Source organism: Mobula birostris, chromosome 3 (assembly GCF_030028105.1).
Source record: "Mobula birostris isolate sMobBir1 chromosome 3, sMobBir1.hap1, whole genome shotgun sequence".
Taxonomy (NCBI): Eukaryota; Metazoa; Chordata; class Chondrichthyes; order Myliobatiformes; family Myliobatidae; genus Mobula; species Mobula birostris.
Genome location: NC_092372.1, coordinates 44,529,065 through 44,554,128, shown reverse-complemented (window position 1 = coordinate 44,554,128; position 25,064 = coordinate 44,529,065). Strand labels below are relative to the sequence as shown.

Sequence of the window (25,064 nt, the reverse complement as noted above, 5' to 3'; positions counted from 1 at the left end):
ACAGAAGGGGTGCTGAGTGGGCATTTTCCCCTTGCAAGGGGTCTAGAAAGAGGGAACATTAATTCAGAATAAGAGATCACCTATTTAAGACAGATGAAAAGAAATGTCTTCTTTCAATTGGCCGTGAATCATTGGAGTTCCCTCTGATAAGACATTTTTCCCGCTCCACCATTTTTCATGAAAAAATAGATTTTTTTTAAATAAGTGAAAAAGCTCTCATCGCTTTCCCAAATGATAGTGGAGATGGGGGGCAGGGGGAGCATGTGCAGATAAAGGTTACTGAAGGCTTCAATGGGATATAATTACTACTATACTAACTAAATGCTGGGTTTTTTTTAAAAAAACAAAAAACTATTATTTTCTAAACTAATATTTTAAAAGAAAATACTGTCTAAATCTAATTGAAATGCATTCATAACCTATGAAAAGATTGAATGATGACTGGAAACTAATGTTAAATTCCCAAAACAGCATTTCACTTTTGGATGTGCAAGAGCAAAGATGACAGACCAGTGGGCATTTTATTTAGAATAGAATAGAATCACCAACCTGTGATTCACCTGTGTACCTGTGTTCTCAACATCATTTGAATGCATACGGATGTGGCTGCTTAAAGAATACTATAGAACAGCTTTAAAACCTTTAGTCTCCTACCCTTTCAGCATTCCAATCACAGTGCCTTCATCTGCTCTTCCATCTCCACCTTGCATTAGATTAGACTGCATAATTGTTATTTCTTTGCAGTTTAAATTTTTATATAATTACCTATGTATATGCAATTTTTCAGTATGTTTTCCAGTCGTCAGTATGTATCTGATTAGTACAAGTTTGAATGGAATGTTCGTTATCTATGGAATAAATGCAAAGCACGTTAGCTTGCTATCTCTTTTCTTTTTTGTTCTTTCCTGCTATCATCTTCTTTCCTTTCTCAATTCCTTTGTAGTAGCCCTTAAAACAATTATGAAGCAACAAGTTTTATGCCTTATTCTTGACTTCTGAGAGAATTTCGGATCAAAACCACCAAAATCAAACACTTCTCAAGGTACTTTCCCTTGTAACTGCAGAAGGGAAAAAACTTGTCCTCTTGCATCTTCTCTTCCTACCACCTGGGATCCCAAACAGTTTGTTCAGGTGAAACAGAGACTCGCTCGCCTTTCTTCCCAATCCCATTCACTGTAATCAGTTCTCACAATGTGGTTTCCACTGCACTGGAGAAATCTAAGAGGCACTAGGTGATCGCCATGTGGAGCATCTCCTTTCATTCTTTAGGGGTAGCCGTGAGCTTCCTGTTGCCTTCTACTTTATTTCATTATCCTGCTGCTAATTGTTTTCTCTTCCAGTTGACCTGAAATGCCAGCTGTCTCTTTTTCCACAGATGCTGACGAACTCAGAGTGGTTTCCACCACTTTCTACTTTTATTTCAGATTTCCAATATCTGCAATATTTTGATTTTTGAAGCAGAAGGATGAATTTAGGAAGGTTGCATTTTACTGCATCTGTGTGATACTACTTCTGACAGGCAGTGCTAAAAATTCAGACCAGGTCAGACCATCTCTGTGGCAAGAGTAACAGAGTCAAGATTACAGGTCAATGGCCTCTCTTCAGGACTGCTGTATATTAGTTCCATTGACTTTGGTAGTATTCCCCCCATTACATCTTTTCTAAGATATGAAGTATAAAAAATATATGGCCACATTCATCCTCCTTCATGTTCAGTACTCTGTCACTACTGTAGCATTAATTTTCTCCTTGCGAAGGTATCTGGAAAGAGGGAACATTAATTCAGAATAAGGAATCACCTATTCAAGGCGGATGAAAATAAATTTCTTCTTTCAGTGGGTCATTAATCTTTGGAATATAACAATATAATTTTCTCTCTCTACCATTTTTCTTGGTGGAGAGATTTTTTGATTAATTTTGTGAATTTTGATTAATTTAAGATTTCTTTTGAGAGGGGTACCAGTGAATAATAAATGCCAGCTGGTGGCGTAGTGGCATCAGCACCAGACTTCGGAGCGAAGGCTCCCGAGTTCGAATCCAGCCGGCTCTCTTGCACGCTTTCCATCCGTGCTGGGCTGAGCATCGAGCTAGAAACTCGGCCTCGTAAAAATAAGAAAGCCTGCTAAAAAAATGTTGTCATGACGGCGTCCCGGTGACTCCACTCAAGAGTTAAGGGCTTTCTTCTTTTCTTCTTCTACCAGTGAATAATGCAACCTAGTCTTAGCACTCCGAGGAAAATGTGAGCTCATTCCTAGGCCATTCACTTTCCTCTCCAATAATCACCACATCCCCACAGAATTGTTATTGATTTTCTGATGATGCTCTCTTTGACATATTCTATTATAAAATTAGACCCAACAATAATACCATCCCTTTTAGATGTGAAAAATACTCGTATGATTGTACTGTGTTGGATTCTGTTATTTAAATCTAAAGTTCTTTTTGAAGTCAGAAAAGAGGCATAAAAACTCATTGCTTCACGATTATGTCATGAGAGCTGATGGAACAAAAGGATGGTGAAACAAACATGCTCAGAGGGTTTTACTACTTGAAAAAGAGAGCAACTGCAGATGGTGCCTAGCTTAAGCCCAAAGTTAAGAAAAATACCATTCAAATCAATAGATAAAGGTGAACCAATTGGAAAGCAGTTAGTCAATACTGCAGTAAAAAATAACCAATGACAAAGTACTCATTCACTTAAAGTAGTACAGAGAGGCTTTCAGAATTATACTTTGTATAGACAATAGAGGAATATTGCATATAAAGGCCACTTAAAATACAAGCAGATGATGAATTGTTAAACTGCAAAGAAAATGGCAATTAAACTTAAGCAGTCGAATCCAACAACTAATTCTTATTCATCTGGTTTAGCTAATTCAAAGTCAGTTAGTCGTAAAATACCACTATTGCCTTTTATACATCCATACACGTACACTATTTACTAATTTAAGTATGCTTTCCTAATTGAAATTTTAATAAAAGAAAATGCAATTCTTATGAAACAATAAACACTCATAACATCCTGATCAATAGAAATAAGGAGATATTCAACAATTGAGTCAATACCTGTGTAGGGAGAAAGGAGATCGCCTCTTGGCAAATCATTTTGTGTGAAATCTTAATGATTCCTTCTCTTACCAGTCTTATAGAGTTCTCTACCAATTCGCAAACAATCTTATACAGCTTTGAGGGAAACACCAGGAAAGTTGATGAAGGCAAGTCAGTGGATGTTATCTACATGGATTTTAGCAAGGCTGTTGACAAGGTCCTCCATGGGGAGTTATCAACGTTCAGCCGCTTGGCATTCAAAAGGAGGTAGTAAGAAGGATTTGATATTAGCTTTGCGAGAGAAGCCACAGAGTGGTAGTAGATGGTTGCTCTCTGACTGGAGGCCTGTGGTGAGTGGTGTGTTGCAGTGATTGGTGTTGTGTCCGTTATTGTTCGTCATCTACGTCAATGATCTGCATGATACATAGAAACATAGAAAATAGGTGCAGGAGTAGGCCATTCGGCCCTTCGAGCCTGCACCGCCATTCAGTACGATCATGGCTGATCATCCAACTCAGAACCCTGTACCTGCCTTCTCTCCATACCCCCGATCCCTTTAGCCACAAGGGCCATATCTAACTCCCTCTTAAATATAGCCAATGAACTGGCCTCAACTGTTTCCTGTGGCAGAGAATTCCACAGATTCACCACTCTCTGTTTGAAGAAGTTTTTCCTAATCTTTGTCCTAAAAGGCTTCCCCTTTATCCACAAACTGTGACCCCTCGTCCTGGACTTCCCCAACATTGGGAACAATCTTCCTCCATCTAGCCTGTCCAATCCCTTTAGGATTTTATACGTTTCAATAAGATCCCCCCTCAATCTTCTAAATTCCAACGAGTTATTAGGGAGAGTCAACATGGCTTTGTGCGTGGTACGTCATGTTTGACCAATCTATTGGAGTTTTTCGAGGAGGTTACCAGGAAAGTGGATGAAGGGAAGGCAGTGGATATTGTCTACATGGACTTCAGTAAGGCCTTTGACAAGGTCCCGCATGGGAGGTTAGTTAGGAAAATTCAGTCGCTAGGTATACATGGAGAGGTGGTAAATTGGATTAGACATTGGCTCGATGGAAGAAGCCAAAGAGTGGTTCTAGAGAATTGCTTCTCCGAGTGGAGGCCTGTGACTAGTGGTGTGCCACAGGGATCAGTGCTGGGTCCATTGTTATTTGTCATCTATATCAATGATAATGTGGTAAATTGGATCAGCAAATTTGCTGATGATACAAAGATTGGAGGTGTAGTAGACAGTGAGGAAGGTTTTCAGAGCCTGCAGAGGGACTTGGACCAGCTGGAAAAATGGGCTGAGAAATGGCAGATGGAGTTTAATACAGACAAGTGTGAGGTATTGCACGTTGGAAGGACAAACCAAGGTAGAACATACAGGGTTATTGGTAAGGCACTGAGGAGTGCAGTAGAACAGAGGGATCTGGGAATACAGATACAAAATTCCCTAAAAGTGGCGTCACAGGTAGATAGGGTCGTAAAGAGAGCTTTTGGTACATTGGCCTTTATTAATCAAAGTATTGAGTATAAGAGCTGGAATGTTATGATGAGGTTGTATAAGGCATTGGTGAGGCCGAATCTGGAGTATTGTGTTCAGTTTTGGTCACCAAATTACAGGAAGGATATAAATAATGTTGAAAGAGTGCAGAGAAGCTTTACAAGGATGTTGCCGGGACTTGAGAAACTCAGTTACAGAGAAAGGCTGAATAGGTTAGGACTTTATTCCCTGGAGCGTAGAAAAATGAGGGGAGATTTGATAGAGGTATATAAAATTATGTTGGGTATAGATAGAGTGAATGCAAGCAGGCTTTTTCCACTGAGGCAAGGGGAGAAAAAACCAGAGGACATGGGTTAAGGGTGAGGGGGGAAAAGTTTAAAGGGAACATTAGGGGGGGCTTCTTCACACAGAGAGTGGTGGGAGTATAGAATGAGCTGCCAGACGAGGTGGTAAATGCGGGTTCTTTTTTAACATTTAAGAATAAATTGGACAGATACAGGGATGGGAGGTGTATGGAGGGATATGGTCCGTGTGCAGGTCAGTGGGACTAGGCAGAAAATGGTTCGGCACAGCCAAGAAGTGTCAAAAGGCCTGTTTCTGTGCTGTAGTTTTTCTAAGGTTTCTGTAAGCCTAGTCGATCCAGTCTTTCATCGTATGAAAGTCCTGCCATCCCAAGAATCAATCTGGTGAACCTTCTTTATACTCCCTCTATGGCAAGGATGTCTTTCCTCAGATTAGGGGACCAAAACTGCACACAATACTCCATGTGTGGTCTCACCAAGGCCTTGTACAACTGCAGTAGTACCTCCCTGCTCCTGTACTCGAATCCTCTTGCTATGAATGCCAGCATACCATTCGCCTTTTTCACCGCCTGCTGTACCTGCATGCCCACTTTCAATGACTGGTGTATAATGACACCCAGGTCTCGTTGCACCTCCCCTTTTCCTAATCGGCCACCATTCAGATAATAATCTGTTTTCCTGTTTTTGCCACCAAAGTGGATAACTTCACATTTATCCACATTAAATTGCATCTGCCATGAATTTGCCCACTCACCTAACCTATCCAAGTCACTCTGCATCCTCTTAGCATCCTCCTCACAGTGAACACTGCCGCCCAGCTTCGTGTCATCCGCAAACTTGGAGATGCTGCATTTAATTCCCCCATCTAAGTCGTTAATATATATTGTAAACACCTGGGGTCCCAGCACTGAGCCTTGCGGTACCCCACTAGTCACCGCAAATGTGGCACATGATAATGTGGCAACTTGGCTGGATCAGCAAATTTGTGAATGACACCAAGATTGTAGGTGTAGTGGACAACGAGAAAGACTGTCAAAGCTTGCAGCAAGATCTGGAGCAGCTGGAAGAATAACAAATGGAATTTAATGCAGACAAGTGTGAGATGTTGCACTTTGGGAGAACGAAGCAGGAAAGGAATTTCCTACGAGTTGTGGGTTTTGACCAAAGAAAGAAAATGGCTGGAGTCGCTTAGCACTTCCAAGCAAGGTTGTTTATTCAGTATGTCAAAAATCCAACTCAGGAAAATTAGCAAAAATAGCGAAAAGAGAACTGCTAATATTACAAAAAGATATCTACCAAAAAACACAATTATAGCTGCATACTATTTCATCCTATGTGAACTCCTGGCAGCTCAATCTCTCCCTCTCTCATACCAAGAGCAATCCACACTTTTTTTTAGCACCAGGACATACCCTCTTTAAATAGCCACGAAGTTAACTTACACATGAATCAGAATATGATGCATCCTACGATGTAATTACAATCATATTACAAAATAAACAGAATTATCTACCTCAAATGCAATATACAAACGTGTACACATCATTTACACATGCCCATTACTACAGAAACAGAATACTCCATGTATGGCAGGCGGGGCACCATAAAGCCAACCTATTATAAAAGATATAGAGGGGAGGAAGACATTGAAATTCACACACTCAGTAAATGCATTCACACACACACTGCCTTGTCATCGCACCGAGTGCTGCCCGTCACAGATTTACAGTAGTCTTCATAAATCAAAGTATCGCATACAGAGGATAGGATGTTATGTTGAAGTAGTATAGGATGTCGCTGAGGCCTAATTTGGAGTATTACATGCAGCTTTGGTCACCTACCTACAGGAAAGATATCAATAAGAATGAAAGATTGCAGAGAAAACAATCCAGGACTGTTGGACTCGAATATTAGGTAAAGGTTGACCAGGTTAGGACATTATTCCATTGAGTGTAGAAGAATGAGGGGAGATTTGATAGAGGTGTATAAAATTATGAGAGGTATTAGATAGGATAAGTGCAAGCAGGTTTTCTCCCACTGAGGCTGAGTGAAACTAAAACTTGAGGTCATGGGTTAGGGTGAAAGGTGAAATGTTTAAGAGAAATGTGAGGGGAAACTTCTTCATTCAGAGGGTGGTGAGAGTGTGGAACGAGCTGCCAGCAGAAGTGGTGCATGCAGGTATGATTTAAACATTTAAAAGAAATTTAGATAGGAACATGGATGGGAGTTGTATGGAGGGTTATGGCCCAGGTGTAGATTGATCGTACTAGGCAGATTAATAGCTTAGCATGGATTAGATGGGATGAAGGGGCTGTTTCTGTGCTGTAGCATTCTATGACACTAATTCCCCTACTAAGTCATTATCTTACCTTGGCAATAAGAATATTTCATCTTCCTTTCTTCCTTTTACAAAGACAAGGAGAACACATTCAAATACGGAAAACAGATGTGAATCCCACTCAATTTGGAGGGTAGTAGAGTTTTCCACTTCCAACTGCACATCAACATGTTTTTCTGTGACTCCTGTAACATACAAGATTAATAATTGAGCTTAGTTTAACTTCTTCGGTTTCCAAGTTTATAAGACAGGTATGGAGCTGATGAGTTCTGGCAAATACTCTTCTTTTAAACGTGATACAATTACCAAATCACCAGGGGGCTACAAGCATACAAAAAGACTTAATAATCTAAGGCAAGAATTGTCTCACATTGAAAACCTTCATACACCACATCTTTCCTCCGAACACCAACGTCAAATCGCACTTTTATTAATCATGCATAAACCAGCTCTAATTGGTAATCACTTAACAGCAACCCCCTTTACATGTACTCTCAGGCTCAATACATGTTGCTGAGCTCAACACCATTCTCTACTTTCCTCTGGAATTCTACCATCTCACAGTATGCCAGCTATCCATCACCTACTTCAAAAGCCAAACATCGTAATTGCTGAAAATTTCTAATGACAACAGAAATTAATGGAAGTACTTAGTAAATCAGGTCGCACCTATCAAGAGAGAAATAAAACACCTTTATTGCATTTTACCGCCCAGACCAGAGATCCTCTTCATCCAGGCTATGCTGTTTTCTCACTGCTCCTATCAGTTAGAAGGTACAAGAGCCTCAGGACTCGCACCACCAGGTTCAAGAACAGTTACTACCCCTCAACCATCAGGCTTTTGAACAGAAGGGGACAACAACGTTCATTTTATTTCTGGTGTTCCCATGACCAATAATTTCACTTTAAGGGCTAATTATCTTGTTAAGTCATGCTTTCATTTTTATTGCTATTTATTTATATTTACATTAGCACAGTTTGTTGCTCATTGATCCTGTTTACAGTTATTGCTCTATAGATTTGCCAAATATGCCCCGAGGAAAAAGCAGCTCCGGGTTGCATGTAGTGACCTACATGTACTCTGATAATAAATTTTACTTTGAACTATGAACTCCTTCCTGCTCCTCTGGTAAAGTATTTGTTTCACTTGTTGAAGATTTACACTGTAATCATTGGGATAAAATTGAGGAAGTATGGCCCTTTCTAAAAATGCCACACTTTCTCAATTTTAATGATCACAGTGTATGGCGTCACTTTCAGTACATCATGACCTTGCGATAATTAAAAATTTGTTAATCATTGATTTCCCCAGGAAATTTCTATTTGTTTCTTTGTTCAAATCAAGGACTGAAATTGTAATAATTTCCTAAGTATTGACAAAAAGAAAAACATTACAAAAATAACAGATTTTCTGTGATCGTCATTGTATCATAAGGATTTGACTGACAGCTTTGAGTGTTCACAATGGTGCTGGGCCTCTGATTAATATCAGAAACTCTATAATATTCACCAACTGCATATAGAGAAGAACAGAGTGAACCCGTTGACTTCAAAGATTCAATCCCTTTTATGATAGAGCTTTAAATAGAATAAACTTGGAGGTCTATGGGGAAACACCAGGTGAATGGGATTAATTATGTCTCTTCTGAATATCCAGTAAAGAGGCAATGTGCTACAAACCTTCTTCAGTGCTCCATGATTCTATATAAAGCAAATTTACAAAAAAATATGGAAAACAGTTTACCCAAGAGGAAACTGTATAATGTTTCAAAAATTACCATCGCGTTTGCTTTAATTACAATACCTAAACTTGCATTTATATATTTTAACCATTAAACATCCAAGCTGCCTTTAGGAGCTACTATCAGACAAAAATCAGCACCCAGCCAATAAACTTATAATGTGGTAGGTGACCAAATATTTGGTCAAAACTGTGAATAATCATCTGCATGGGTTCTAATAATCAAACACTGAAACTTTTCCATGTATAGATAAATGTATTTCTGATATAATTTGGGGGATTTTTCTGTGCTCTCACCCAACCTCGAAAATATTGTGAAAAAAAATACTATCATGCAGTATTCTTAAATATGGTCTAACCAGGTTTAACACAACGCTCCCTTTTACCCCCCAGGTTCTTTTTTTAAATTTTGAGAAATAAAGTTTACTGCTTGTTTTGCCCTTTTTTTAGAAAAAAAAATGACCTCAGTGTCCTGTGGCATAACTTACAGCGATCAGAGTATTAGTATTCCAAAATTCATTTATTCCTGAACTTGTAACTTTCATGTCATAAAATATTATTCAAAATGTCCAGTTCCATTCAGCAGTCCATTTCTGCTGAACCTCATTTGCTAATTCTTGGCTTATTGAGATAGTTCATTAACTTCGGAGTCAGAGAGACGTACAACACGGAAACAGGCTCTTCGGCCCAACTGGTCCATGCTGACCAAAATGCATCATCTGCTAGAATTTGGCCCCTAACCTTCTAAACCTTTCCTGTCCAACTGTCTTTTAAAAGTTGTTATTTTACCTGCCTCAACCACTTTGCTCTGGCAGCTCAATCCACATACGGTGTAAAAAAAGTTACCCCTCAAGTTCCTATTAAATTCTCACTTTAAACCTATTAAAGTGGTGAACAACAGGATGTTCAAGGTCTCCTTTGAAGACCAAATGCAAGAGTTCTGCAGTGGTTGCTCAATTGACATTTGGTTTCTCCAATACAGAGAGAGACCGTGTTGCGAACACCGAATGCAATATATTAGATTGTAAGAACAAATGAATCACTGCTTCACCTGGGAATACTGTATGGGGATTGGTCCCTGGGTGGTAGAAAGTTGAAAGGGCAATGTTGTATCCACCCTGGTTAGAAGGGAGAATGTCAAAAGGAGGTGGTTGGTTGGCAAGAGTAGATCGATGAACCAGGAAGCAGGTTGCAAAGGGAAGAGTCTGTGACATGGTGTCAGGTGGTGGAATCTCTTTGAAAGTGGTGGAAATTCTGGAGAATGTGGAAACTGATGGCATGGCAGGCAAGGGCCAGGGGACTGTATTCTTGTTCTGTCCTGAAGAAGGGAGATTGAGAGCAGAGGCGCAGGAAATGAATGAAATGCAATCAAGGGTTTTGTTAACAATGGTAGAGGAGAAGCTACAGTTCAGAAAAAGGGAAAGACATTCAAGTGGTATCTGTACGAAAAGTCTCAGCACTGGAACAGATATAATGCAGACAGAGGAATAATGGAATAAAGTCCTTGGAACAGGTAGGATGAAATAAAGAATAATCGAGATAACTGTGAGATTCAAGAGGCTTGTAACAGACGTTAGTAGCTAATCTATCTTCTGAGATAGGGAGAGGTCCAAAGAGGGAAGGGGTCAGAGAAGGCGACAGCAGGACAAAAATAGGTAGCAGAAGTAGTAGTACAGGAAGCAGCACCTACACAGATTATCAAGGTCTCAGAAAAAGTGTCAAGGGAGTGGGCCCAGAGAGGCCTGAAACAAATATTCCACAGAAAGATAAACATAGTTTAAGCATCAATATTGTTCGGCATTCATCCATGACCCTTATACTCATGCCTAATGCTGAAATGGAAGCACTTCCCCAAGGAGTAAGTTGCATCTTTTCTTCCTTTTAAAAAGGGCATGGAAACAAACCGATCAAGTGCAATTGGACTATTCTCTGCAGTGGAGAACATACAATGATAAAGCTAGTTTGACTGCACAACTTGCTTTCACACCGAAACTTGTCAACTTGCAGGTCTTACCAGCCAGGGGTTTGTACATTTTCCCCAGGAATGCGTGGGTTCCTCTGGTTGCTCCAGTGTCCTCCCATATTCTAAAGATGTACACTTAGTGAGTTGTGGGCATACTATGTTGCCGTCAGAAGTGTGGTGACACTTCAGGCTGCCCAGCACAACCCTTGCTGATTTCCTTCAATGTAAACTGACCATTTCACTATGTTTTGAGGTAATTGTGACAAATAAAGCCAAACGTTATTGCTCTTTACTCCTTTATAATGCATCCTAAAAGCTATTACATAGAGAAAGCTCGTGTTCACCCTTTTGTTGTTCCCTGACAAACTTTGTTCTCATTCTCGTGACATGCCTTGGGAGTTTTTGCTATGTGAAAATGGCTGTAGATATTGTTTCATGAACAGTAAACATGTACTTTGAAGGGGAATGAAAGTAAAATATATAAAGTGGGCTCAGAGTAACATATTCATAAATAATCTTGAGGTTGAAATATCCACATAAAACACACTCAATTTTTTTCTGCATCAGTGTGGGGCTTTCAAGTGGAACTTTTAGGAGTTGTACATTAATGAACACAGTCTGTGGACTAATTTAACTATGATGCCATATAACACTGAAATATGATTTAGCTTATTTTTCTGGAGACATTTACAGTGTATGGTTAAACCTGCACCAATAGTAAAACCTGAAATACCAGATTTGAAGAATGTGCCCGTATTGTTTGCTAGCGATTCTAATTGTAGACTTCCCTGAAGCATTATTCTCTGCCAAGTCTACTGTACAGAGAGCAAGAACAAAGTACTGACTCAAAAAAAAATGCTAAAGGAATCCACTAAGATATTTAGCAGGGATAGAAATGTCACACTGAAATCAAGAGCATAGTCTCACTCGCCCTTTAAACACTTTGATATTTGGTTTCACTGAATTCATAGGTAAATAGGGCAAGTCAGATAATGTGCAGGCACTGCAAGACTGCTAGCGAGACATCTTCCACCTCAAAGACAAAACTAGAAGTAGTATTCCTTCATAATTGGATTCTGATAGATAAATAATCTGGGAGTGAAGAAAGGAGGAGGATAGGGCATAAGACATTGGAGCAGAATTAGGCTATTTGGCCAGTAAAATCTGTTCAGCCTTTCCATTTTATCTGATTTATTGTCCCTTCAACCTCACTCACCTGTCCTGTCCCCATAATGTTTGATGCCCTTACAAATCAAGGCCCCGTCAACCTCTATTTCAAATAACCCAGTGACTTGGCCTCCATAGCCATCTGTAGCAATGAATTCCACAGATTCACTTCCCTCTGGCTAAATAGATTCCTCCTCTTCCTCTCCGTTCTAAAGGGACAACCTTCTATTCTGAGGCTGTGCTTTTTGGTCCACTATAGGAAACATCCTCTCCATGTCCACTCTATTTAGGCCTTTCAATATCTGAAAAGAGTCAATGAGACCCCCCTCTCATTCCTCCAAACTCTAGCAAGTACAGGCCCACAGCCATCAAACTTGCCTCGTACATTAACCCTTTCATTCCCAGGATAATTCTCATGAATCTCCTCGTCTGTAGGGAAGAATGCTGCAGGAGAGATTACAGAATCTCAGTGGTATGATAATTATACCTACCAACAATTCTGACTTTGAGTCCATTGCCTTGATGTGCAATCACATTATTGTAGGGTTGTGATGAGCTCAGGCATAATCTCTTAAAAATCACTCACAAGAACTGACAGTATGGACTACTTATACAAAGAATGGCTATTGTGGAGCTAGTGAAATTTTGGGCACATTTTATAAACTTTTTTATGACTTTGTTTGGAATGCAGATGTGCATTTGAGAAACATTGAGAAAGGAGGGATCTTTGGAAGAGCATGGCAAAATCAAAGTCCTGGGAGGGCGGAAATGGAACAGGCAAACAGAATAGATGAATTACGTGACACGGCATTTTGTTACAATGAGAACAAAAGGAAGAGGTAGGCAGCAGTGCAAAACTTAGTATGAAATTTAAAGAGACAAAGTATGTACTTAATGTACCACTGCAGTTACTCTTGGGCTAATGCTAACTGAAAATGAAAAATCCCGAGAATGAAAACAATAAAGAGTTTGTTGTTTTGTAGAACTGCATGTAGTCCAGCAAATGGAACTGTAACAAAACGGAGAACCCATGAGAGTATAGACGAAAGATGCAAAACAGGAAGAAGCCCTGCCAGAGCATCCTTGCGTGAAGGAGCAGTGAATCTCTTCATGACTGAGGTGAAAAAAAAAACTATTTACAAGAAGTTATGGTAAAATAATAGTTGACTAGATAGTCTACTTTAACAGGAAAAAAAGGTATTCCACAATCCACATCATACCATACACAGTCCAGTGAAAAGGTGCAGACACATGCCAAGTCACTTAGAATGGCAAAGGATTGTGCACAGAGACTGTTGAACTGCTGAGCCACTGAATGAACTTGGCATCATCATAAGTTCCAACTAATTCAATTCACTCCACACCACTAACTGAGAGCACTGGATGTAGAAAAGGCAGTAGGCATCCTATCTGCTGAACTGAAGTCTTGAGTTCCAGAACTATAACTATCTGTGTCTCTAGCCAGGTTGTCCCAGGACAGTTACAACACTAGCATCTATGTACATGGACATTTGTAATTACACCTTCAGCTGCTTTGTTAACTAAATTTCTACTGTCATAAAGTCAGAAGTGGGATGGTTAATAAAGCCTGAAAAATGTGAACTTCATCAGCTATTAAGCAGTACAGATCTGCATCCAGCAAGACCTCAGCAACTTTCAAGCATGGTGATAAGTGGCAAGTAACACACCACAGGAAATGATGTCACCTAACAAAGGCTATGGAAAACATCAAAGCCAACGATGAGCTCCCAGAAGGTAACCCCAGCCCTCATGACAACCTGTGACAAATCACCAACTAAAACACCTACATCTAGAGCAGATGTCAGTCAAGATCCATACATTAAATTGTAGCACAGATAGGTATATTTAGGTACTTTGGATTTTGAAACAAGAACAGAATAAACTGTTTTCAATGTTGGAATAGGACACATAACTAAATATAAAAGAAAAGATGTAAGTGATATTGTGATGCTCACATACCACTCAGTTGCCACTTTATTAGGGACCTTCCGAACCTAATAAAGTGATCACTGAGTGTACGTTTGTGGTCCTCTGCTGCTGTAGCTCATCTACTTCAAATTTTAATGTGTTGTGCCTTCAGAGTTGCTCTTCTGTACACCATTGTGGTTATTTGAATTACTGTTGCGTTCCTTCAGTTTAAACTAGTCTGGCCAGTCTTTTCTGACCTCTCTCATTAACACGGCGTTTTCGCTCACAGAACTGCCACTCACTGGATGTTTTTTTTGTTTTTCCACACCATACTCTATAAACTCTAGAAACTGTTGTGCGTGAAAATCCCCGATCAGCAGTTTCTGAAATGCTCAAAAGCAGCACATCTAGCACCAACAATCATTCTACAGTCAAAATCATTTAGATCACATTTCTTCCCCAATCTGATGTTTGGTCTGAACAACAACTGAACCTCTTGACCATGTCTGCATGCTTTTATGCATTGAGGTGCTGCCACATGATTGGCTGATTCTATACTTGCATTAATGAAGTGTACAGTTATACCTAATAAAATGGCCAGTGAGCATATAATCAATTGTAAGCATCAGATACTTCTGGGTCAGGGGATTTGCTTAAGATTGAAGATAACTAACTTTGCAGGGTGTGCAGCTCAGAAAAATCATTTAAAAATAACTTCCCAAGATCCCACGTAAAACAAAAAGGAGTAATTTATTTAAAGAAAGAACAACTGTTGAAGACAGCATTGTTTACATGGCACTGCCATGGAACCTGAAAAGTTTTTGGATGATGCTGTAGAAGGACACAATATGGGTAAGAACAAGGAGAGAGTAAAAGGCACAACCTGAGGAAGATCCAGACTAATGGTGTGAGAAAGGTAGAGGAGGAATTACAGGTTATTTTCTAACTACAGTGGAATAGAATTCAACTGTTGCTAGAAAAGGTGCAGACAAGGTGAAGGAGAATTCTGAGGACTTCTGTATATATATCAAGAGCTAAAAGATAGCAAGAGACCAAACTGGTCCTCTTGAAGATCAGTATGGTCATCTATGCATGAAGTTGAAAGAGATGGGAGAGATCTTAAATAGATTTTTCGCATGAATATTTATTCAGGAGATGGACGCAAAGTCTATTGAACTAAGGCAAAACAGCAGTAGGTCATGGACCATATATGGATTACAGAGGAGCAGGTGCTTGCTGTCTTGCAGCAATTATGCAGGATAAATAGCCAGAGCCTGGCAGAGTGAATCCTCGGCCCTCATAGGAGACCAGTGCTAAAACTGCAGGATCCCTAGCAGAGGCATTTAAAACACCCATAGCCACAGGAGAGGTACCAGAGGATTGGAGGATAACAAATGCTGCTCTGTTGTTTAAGAAAGGCTCTAAGGATAAGCCAGGAAATTATAGGCCAGTGAGCCTGATATCAGTAGTTGGTAAATTATTGGAAATTATTTTAAGGAACCGGATATATAAATATTTGGATAGACGGGGATAGGCAACATGGCTTTGTGCATGGTAGATCGTGTCTAAACAATCTTAGAGAGCTTTAAGGTTACCATGAAAGTTGATGAAGGAAAGGTAGTAGATGTTGTCTATATGGACTTTAGCAAGGCCTTTAACAAGTTTCCACATGGAAGGTTAGTCAAAAGATCCAGTTGCTTGGTGTTCAGGATGAGGTAGTAAACTGGATTTGAGGTTGGTTTTGCAGCAGAAGCTAGAGAGGTAGTAAATGATTGCCTCTCTCACTGGAGACCTGTGATCAGTGATGTGCTGCAGGGATCAGTCTATTCTGTTTATTATCTATATCGATGATCTGGATGATTATGTGGTAAGCTGAATCAGCAAATTTACAGATGACACCAAGACTGAGGCCATAATGGACAGCAAGGAACACTATCAAAAGTTGCAACAGGATCTGGACCAGCTGAAAAATGGGTTGAAAAATGGCAGGTGGAATTTATTACAGACAAATGTGAGACAAATGCACTTTGGGAGCAACAAACCAAGTTAGAACTTACAAAATGAATGGCAGGGCACTGGGGAATACTGATCCATAATTCCTTGGACTTCTTGATAGAAAGACTTCAGACAGTCTGTGTTGGCAGGAACATCTCTAGCTCCATCACTCTTAGCACTAGCTTCCACCCCCACCCCCTCTTTCCCAGGCTTCATGCTTAGCCTACTGCTGTTCACATAGCTGACCCAGCTTCCAGATCCAGCATTTACCACATCAAGTTCGCTGACGACACAAGTGGTTAGCACCATCAGCAACAATGATAAGTCAACATACGGAGAGGAGGAAGAGAGCCTTGAGCACAACGAGTCTCAACATGTACAAGACTAAAGGGATGATTGTGGACTTCAGGAAGATGCAGGCTGAACTACTCCCTGCTGTATATCAACAGCTCCTCCATGGGGACGGTCATTAACACTAAGTTTCTTGAAGTGCCCATCACAAAGACCTCACCTGGTCCCTCAACAACACCTCTAGTCGAGAAAAGACAGCAGCACCTTCACCTCCTGAGAAGCTTGAGATTAGTGAGCCTCACTGCCCCCATTCTAACCACATTATACCAGAGCACCATCCTGACCAGCTGTTTCACCATCTGGTGTGGGAATTGCAAGGAGTCTGACCGCAAGACCCTGCAACGGATTGTGACAACTGCTGAGAGAATCACCAGGGTCTCTCCCCACTCTCCCACTGAGAACGTATACCAGAAGTACTGTGTTCGCACAGCCCTCAGCATTGTCAAGATTCCCTACCACATCAGTGATGGGGCTCACCACAATCAACGATGAGACAGCCTACAGAGAGGAGGTAGAAGAGCTCGAGGTCTGGTGCCAGGCAAATAACCTCTTACTCATTGTCACTAAGACAAAGGAGATGGTTATCAACTCCAGAACTCACACCACTCGCTCCCCTCTTTACATTGGTGGCACAGCAGTGCAAATTACACATCTTATACAAACTCTCATGGTCCAGAACAGACCCTACCCAATCAAGAAAGCTCAACAACGCCTCTACTTTCTGAGGAGGGAGGCTGAAGAGAGCTGGAGTATGCACATCAATACTCACGTCCTTCTACAGTAGAGAGCATCCTAACATGCTGCATCTTCGTATGGTACGGAAACTGCATCGCAGCAGATAGATGGGCTCTACAAGGGGTAATCAAAACTGCCCAAAGCATCACCAGCACGAGCCTACCTGCATCAAGAACATACATACAGAAAGCTGCCAGCAATATCATGAAGGATCCCTCACAACCTGCTCATGGACTGTTTGTCACACTCCCATCAGGGAGGAGGCTATGTAGCATCCATGCCAAGACCATCAGACTTAAAAATAGTTACTTTCGCCAAGCAGTAATGTTAATCAAAACCTCCACCAACTGACCCACCTCACAACAATCCCCATCTCCACTACTTATTTCCCGTCAAAGTCACCTTATGTACAGACACTCTTGCATCTAGTATTACTTTATGTACAGTCCAATCAATTTATAGTGTTTTTTTTATTATTCTGATCTTTATCTAACTTTTTTTGTGCAGCATCAGATCTGGATTAACAATTATTTCATTCTCCTTTACACTTGTGTACTGGAAATGACAGTGACCAATCTTAATCTGTCCCACAATCTCTGACTTCCCGCCATTAGGCAGGAGTACTGTGCAGTGCAAGAACGTGGACTGTTAGGCTGGATAACAGTTTCTTCCCCCAGACTGTGAGACTTCTGAACACCCTGCTACCACCCAGTACACATTATTTATGACAGTGCTAGTAACATTATACTGTTACATATTTCACTATATGTCGTATATGCACTTGATGACAACTTGTACATCTACTGAGTTTTAAAAATTTTTCCATTGATATTGTGTTAATATTATTTTAGCGCGATGCGGTTACAGCTCAGAGTCACTAAATTCTGCCGCTGCAAGAAGTTTGTACATACTTCTCATGAGCGCATGGGTTTCCTGTGGGTGCTCCAGTTTCCTCCCACATTCCCAAGACGTCCCAGTTAGAAGGTTAATTGGTCATCCTAAATTGTCCTGTAATTAGGCCAGGGTTAAATAGGTGGGATGCTGGACAGTGTGACTAATTAGGTCGGAAGGGCCTGTTCTGCACTGTATTCTAAATAAGTAATGTGCTGTATGTGATATATGTACCGCATTTTGCACCTCAGACCCAGGGGGACATTGTTTCATTTAGCTGAACACACGTGGACGGTTGAATGACAATAAACTTGGACTTAGATTATGAGGACACACAGTCCTCTTTTATTGTCATTTAGTAATGCATGCATTAAGAAATGATACAATGTCCCTCCAGAATGATATCACGATATTATTTCGGAGCGGCCGCGCGCACTGCATCGCGCCACCATCTTCTCCTCCTCTCCTTACTTGAAATGTCATAGCTAGATAGGGTCCTGAAGAAAATTCTTGGTGCACTTCCTTCATAGATCAAAGTACTGAGTAAAGTTGTTGGGGTGCTCTGTACAAGACGTTGGTGAGGTCCAATTTGGAGTATTGCATGCAATTCTTGTCACCTAGCTACAGGAAAGATATGAATAACATTGCAAGAGTACAGGTGAAGTTTACAAGGATGTTACCAGACCTTGTGGACCCAAGTTACAGGGAAAGGTTGGATTGATAGAAATTTATTCCCTGGAGCATAGGAGAATGAGGTTGACTGAGGTATACAAAATTATGAGGTGCATAGATAGGTTTAATGCAAACAGTTCTTTTCCACCAAGGCTGGGTAAAAGGTAACATATTTAAAGGGAAGCTGAGGAGGATATCTTCACTCAGTAGAAGGTGCGGGCATGGAATGAGCTGCCAGTGGAAGTGGCGGATGGCTTGTTTCAACATTTAAGAGGCAGAAGGGGTATGGAGAGCTATGGTCCAGGTGCAGATCAATGGGACAACACCGAATAACAGTTTGGCATGGACTGCATGGGCCAAACAGACTGTTTGTGCTGTGAAGCTAACCAGTCCAGCGCCAGCTACTTCAAAGATTGCTCAGCAAAACCAATAAATGGAGCCATCCGCTGTTGTAGCTGAATTAGTCTGTTTAGTACTACACGTTGAAATAGTGGAAACCCTAAACTAGATAGAGCATATAGACAGGAGGAGATGACTCCTTGCGAATCAAGCAAAGTGGGTGCCTTGAGATGCTTAAGAAAAAGCATCTTTACAGTTCAAAGTAAATTTTATTAGCAAAGGACACACATGTCACCATATACATCCCTGAGATTCAATTTTCCTGTGGGCATTCTCAGCAAATCTATAACAGGATCAATGACAGATCAGCCAGAGTGCAAACAACAACAAACTGTACAAATACAAATATAAATAAATAGCAGTAAATAATGAGAACATGATATAATGAGATAAAGAGTCCATAATGTGAGACCATTGGCTGTAGGAACATTTCGATGATGGGGCGAATATAGTTATCCCCTCCTATTCAAGAGCCTGATGGTTCAGGGGTAATAACTGTTTTTGAAGCCAGTGGTGCGAATCCTGAGGCTCTTACACCTTTTACCTGATGACAGCTGTGAGAAGAGAGCATCACCTTGGTAGTGAGAACCTCTGATCACGGATGCTGCTTTTCTACAACAGCATTACAGGTAGATGTGCTCAATGGTTGGGAGGGCTTTACCCATTCTGGGCTGAAGCCACCATCTTTGGTAGGACTTTCAAAGGCATCTGTGCTGACATATGAGGCCATGATGCAGCCAGACAATATACTCTCTAACAAACTTTTACAGATGTGTGGTGAAGTTTTAGATGTCATGTTGAATCTCGGTAGACTCCTAAGGAAGTGGAGGCACTGCCGTGCTTTCTTCACAATTGCATTTACATACGGGGCCAAGGACAGGTTCTCTGAAATAGTAACGCCCAGGAATTTAAAGTTGCTAACCCTTTCCACCTCTGACCCTCCAATGAGGACTGGCTCATGGACGTCTGGTTTCCCCCTCCTGAAGTCTATAATCAGTTCCTTGGTCTTGCTGATATTGAATGAGAGGTTGTTACTATGATACCACTCAGTCAAATTTTCATTCTCCCTTCTGTATGCTGATTTCTCACTACCTTTGATTCGGCTTATGACAGTGGTGTCATCAGCAGACAAGAATATGGCATTGGAGCTGTGCTCAGCCACACAGTCACAGGTGTAAAGCGAGTTGAGCAGAGGATCTAAGAACACAGCACTGTGGTGCACCTGTGTTGATAGAAATCCTGGAGGAGACAAGACGTGTAGGAGTAGAATTAGGTTATTCGGTTCACTGAATCTGTCAATCACTCCATTGTTGCTGATTTATTGTCCCTCTCGACCCCAATTCTCCTGCTTTCCCCCCATAACCTTTGATGCCCTGATTAATCAAGAACCTCTCAACCTCAGGTTGCCCTATGACTTGGGCTCCACAACTGCCTGTGGCAATGAATTCTATAGATTCACTACCCTCTAGCTAAAGAAATTTCTTCTCATCATTTCTGTTCTAAATGGGCACCCCTCTATTCTAAAGCTCTCTCTACACTCCCCCACTATAGGAAACATTCTTTTCACATCTACTCTATCTCAGTCTTTCAATATTTGATAGGTTTCAAGGAGATTCCCCTTCATTCTTCTGAACTCCAGCACATACAGGTCCAAACACTCCTCATACATTAACCCTTTCATTCCCAGAATCATTCCTGTGAACCGCCTCTGCATCCTTTCCAATGCCATCACATCTTTTCTTAGGTTAAGAGGCTCAAAACTGCTCACAATACCCCAAATGAGATCTCAACAGTGCCTTGCAATTCCTTTACATTATGGCCTTGCTCTTGTATGTTAGTCCCCTTGAAATGAATACTAATATTGCATTTGCCTTCCTTACGACTAACTCAGCCTGCAAGTTAATCTTTAGGGAATATTGCACAATGACTGCTAAGTCCTTTTGCACCTCTGATTTTTCCTCCCCATTTAGAAAATGGTCACACCTTTATTCCTTCTATCAAAATGCATGACCATACACTTCCCTACAGTATATTCCACCTACCACTTCTTTGTCCATTCTAGTAAGAGATCTCTTACTCACTCTTCCTTCAGTTAGTCCTGACGAAGGGTCTCTGCCCGAAACGTCGACTGTACCTCTTCCTAGAGATGCTGCCTGGCCTGCTGCATTCACCAGCAAATTTGATGTGTGTTGTTTGAATTTACAGCATCTGCAGAATTCCTCGTGTTTAAGGCTCACTTTATCCCCTCTTTACCTACTGCCCGTCAGCCAATCTTCTATCCACTCTACCATGGGCTCTCATCTCAAGCAGCACTTGGTCAAAGGCTTTCTGAAAATTGAAGTAAACAACATCCATTTGTCTGCTTTGTCTATCCTGCCTGTTATTTTTGTCAAAGAACTCCAACAGATTTGTCAGGCAAGACTTCCCTTAAGGGAAACCATGCTGCCTTTGGCCTATTTAATCATGTGCCTCCAAGTACCCAGACACCTTATCCTTAATGATGGACTCCAACATCTTCCCAAAAGATCAACCAAATTTGCCTATAATTTCCTTTCTTGTGCCTCCCTCCTTTCTTGAAGAGTGGAGTGACATTTGGAACCACTCCAGAATCTAGTGATTCCTGAAAGATCATCACTTCAGCCATTTCTTTTAGAACCCTGAATGTCGTCCATCTGGTCCTGGTGACTTGGGATCTTTCAGTTTACCAAGCATTTTCTCCTTAGTAATAGCAACTGCTTTCACTTCTGCCCTCTGACCATCTCGAATTTCTGGCATACTGCTGGTGTCTTCCACAGTGAAGACTGACAAAATACTTATTCAGTTTGTCCGCCATTTCCTTGCTCCCCTCTCCAAACTCTCCAGTGTCTTTTCCCAATGGTTGATATGCACTCTCATCATATTTAATTATATATATGAAAAAATTGGCACCTTCCTTTATATAATTGGCTATCTCACCTTCATATTTCATCTTTTCTCTCCTTATACCTCTTCTTTCATTACTCTCTCCTTTTTAGTTGCCCTCTGTGAGTTTTAAAAGCTTCCCAAACATCTAACTTCCCTTGTCAGCTACTGTTGCATTATCCTCCCTTCAGAATATTTCATTTTTCAGATGTATCTATCCTGCAACTTTCGAAGTGCTCTCAGAAACTCCAGCCATTGCTGTTCTGTCGTCATTATGTACATATTAAAGAATTCTGAAGATCAGTGGAATTCAAGACCATCCAGAGTATTTATCTGTAAATAATCTATTATGGTCAGGTCACTCGTCTGAGTCCTACTGGTACCATGTAACCCGGCTCCCCCACCAGGCTTGCCTGATGAAGAGAGTGGCTAGGCACCCTGCAGGACGATAAACAAGACCTGTCAGAGGGCGGATGAACCCTCTGGCTCAACGGCCATCTAGCAAACACGTGCCGGGAAGCGCGGAAAGGGCATCCCTTGCATCGAAGCTTGGTCTGGCCATTCACTGCAACAGAACTTCCTTCAGCCGTCTTGGACCCCACCATGCCGCTGGATCCGGGAGGGGATGTCGAGAGGGTGGGTCTGGACCTGTGCCACACACTGTTCCTTTGAGGAGTGGGGTACCACCCCACTAACTGACTGAAAGGAACCATCATCATCCTATGGGATGGATAGCCAGAGAGGGAAGTAATCTTAGTGTACAGTCAGATACACGTAAGTAATTCATTGATAGTGTTAGATAATATGTTGGTATACGTTGTAGAACTAAAGTGATGACTTTTAGTACACCTCAAGTAGTTGAGTTTTGCTTGTCATCAATAAAAGAGGCAAGGTTCGATGTTACTTGCCTTACTTATACCAGCACAGATAAAAGCTCGGAGGTTTCAGTAGCTAGTGCTGCATTACCACTCGTAAACCCCATGTTTGATTTTTATCCCAGTTATGTCAGTGCTACGTACATGACTTTGCCCTACTGCCCTAATATATCGATAACTGAACACCAACCCGCAATATTTTAGACTCATTTACTTCCCTAACTATTTGATTCAATTCGCAGTACTCTCCCCCCTGTATCCCGAAACTGAAGCCTCAGGTCGCATTTTAATCAGCCAATTTAATTACAAAGTCTTAAAATACAGCGACACACGGGAGATTCCACGCTATTCTAAAATACTTGAAGTTACCTTCATATTGAAACAATATATCTAAAGTGAGCAAGTGAGGTGGGGTTGGATGAAGAATTACAGTAGAAGTTAATTCCATCACACAAATCAATGCATGGCCAATGATCAGGTCGTGTTTTCCCTCTAGCTACAGCCTGTGACAAAATTAATGGACAATGACCTCCATCGTACCACTAAATGTTATCACCATCCTCCTGAAAACGAATAGCGCTGGAAAATCTGCTATTACTCTCAAATTCATCTATTTACAGGAAGATCCGCCTACTGGACACTCATTCGTCCGAATGGCATTGCAACCCGTTGTTTAATTAGACACAGAGCGCATCAATCAAAGGCAAACGACCCTTTTGTTTTCACGGGACCCTACCGCAGTTCTTGTTGTTTTTTGTTCGGAGACTTAATATTTTGATGTTGTGAAACTTACCTGCAGTGCGCATGATGGGTGCCAAGGATGCCAGGAGCAAGACGCGAAGGCTCATCTTGCCCGGGACTCGGTGCAAAGTCTTATTGCTGCCGGGAGTTTGACTGCCTCTCCATCGCGCGGCCTCGCTTACTGACCGTCCTCTAGGCAGAAAGCCAGCGACGTGCGCTCGCAGGGCATCACTACTCACAGCGTACGAGGCGGAGTTGGGCCTTCACTCCATCACCTTAGCTTTCAATAGAGAAGGCAGTGTGTGTGTGGGGGGGGGGGGGGGGGGGGGAGGGGTGGAATCTTTCTCCGATGTTTCCGCATCAGGTGAAAAAGCTCCTTCTCCATATTAAATCCAATAGCCTATCATAATAATGCCAAAACTTAGTACTTTGTAATTATGCATTCCAGGCACTGAGTAACAGCTGGCTTTTCATTACGACAAGTTCCGCAAATTGTTTTACATCAGTAATTGGAACTTAAGTTTTACAGTAATTACAATGAAGATACAAACAAAATTCTTTATCTGAGTACAAAATCTGCTCTTCCTGCAAAGTGCGCCAGAAATGGAAAACTATTGCATACCATCTTCAGCACTAGCTTATATTGTATTGAGAATATCATAGAATCAGTCACGTAGAAATGGACCCTCTTGGCCCATCTGGTCTCTGCTGGCCATTATGCACATTCACAACAGCCCCATTTCCTTGCATTCATTCAACCCATATCCCTTCATCCAAATGCAACGTGTAACTGTGCCCCAGCCATCACCTCTGCCAACTCAATCCAGATGATCACCACCAAGCTGTGTGAAAAGGAAACTGTAAAAGGAATGTAGAATACAAGAGTAATTGTTCTGAAAATGTACCTCACTTTTATCCAGAACTGTCACATATATGCAATCTGGGCACATATTGTTTGAGATTCTACTGCATGGCAATTAAAAAACTAATTGTTAATGTGGACCTGAGCTCAAGTACCAGAGGAGTTTGAGATGGTTGAAAGTTGAACAATTTTTCATCAGCAGCAATATTACCTGTTTACTGATGATTATTATACAGCTCTACTGGAAATTAAATAAATTGCTCCCATGAGCCAAACTGACCACATCTGTCACATGCTATTAATGATCATCCCAAAACAAATCAAGTATTTTGTCATTCAGCAGAGTCACAAATTGCACAAATCACACAATTGAATACAAGCTTAATTGACCCAGCCATCTCAGCACTAACCATGCATCATGGTAGCAATTTTTCAAATAGGCAGCACATCTTATTTGATTGAAGAAAGGGCATTTGAAGATGAAGACAACAGACCTGACACAAAGCTCTTGGTTGACCTAGTAGCATGGTCTACCTTCCCCTCCAATATGCTTCTGACACTTTAGAGTACTCACAGCAGGATCTTGAAGCACTGAAAAATAACCCTAATGCCTCAAAGAATTTTCTAAATTCATCAGGATGAGCAAATCAAAGT

The 25,064-nt window shown here is 41.1% G+C and overlaps 1 protein-coding gene across 3 annotated transcripts in view; it reads right to left on the bottom strand.

The window, feature by feature from the left end:
• The window catches only part of LOC140194581 (uncharacterized), a 69,149-nt gene extending 45,317 nt beyond the window's left edge, over positions 1-23,832 (bottom strand). For all 3 annotated transcript variants that reach the window (XM_072251803.1, XM_072251801.1, XM_072251804.1), the window contains exons 1-2: positions 23,601-23,832; positions 7,220-7,373 (exon numbers count right to left, since the gene is read on the bottom strand). In XM_072251803.1, coding sequence (XP_072107904.1) covers positions 7,220-7,373; positions 23,601-23,655 — 209 coding nt within the window. In that variant the 5' untranslated portion in view covers positions 23,656-23,832. The remainder of the gene's footprint in view (positions 1-7,219; positions 7,374-23,600) is intronic.
• Between the last annotated feature and the right edge of the window lie 1,232 nt (positions 23,833-25,064).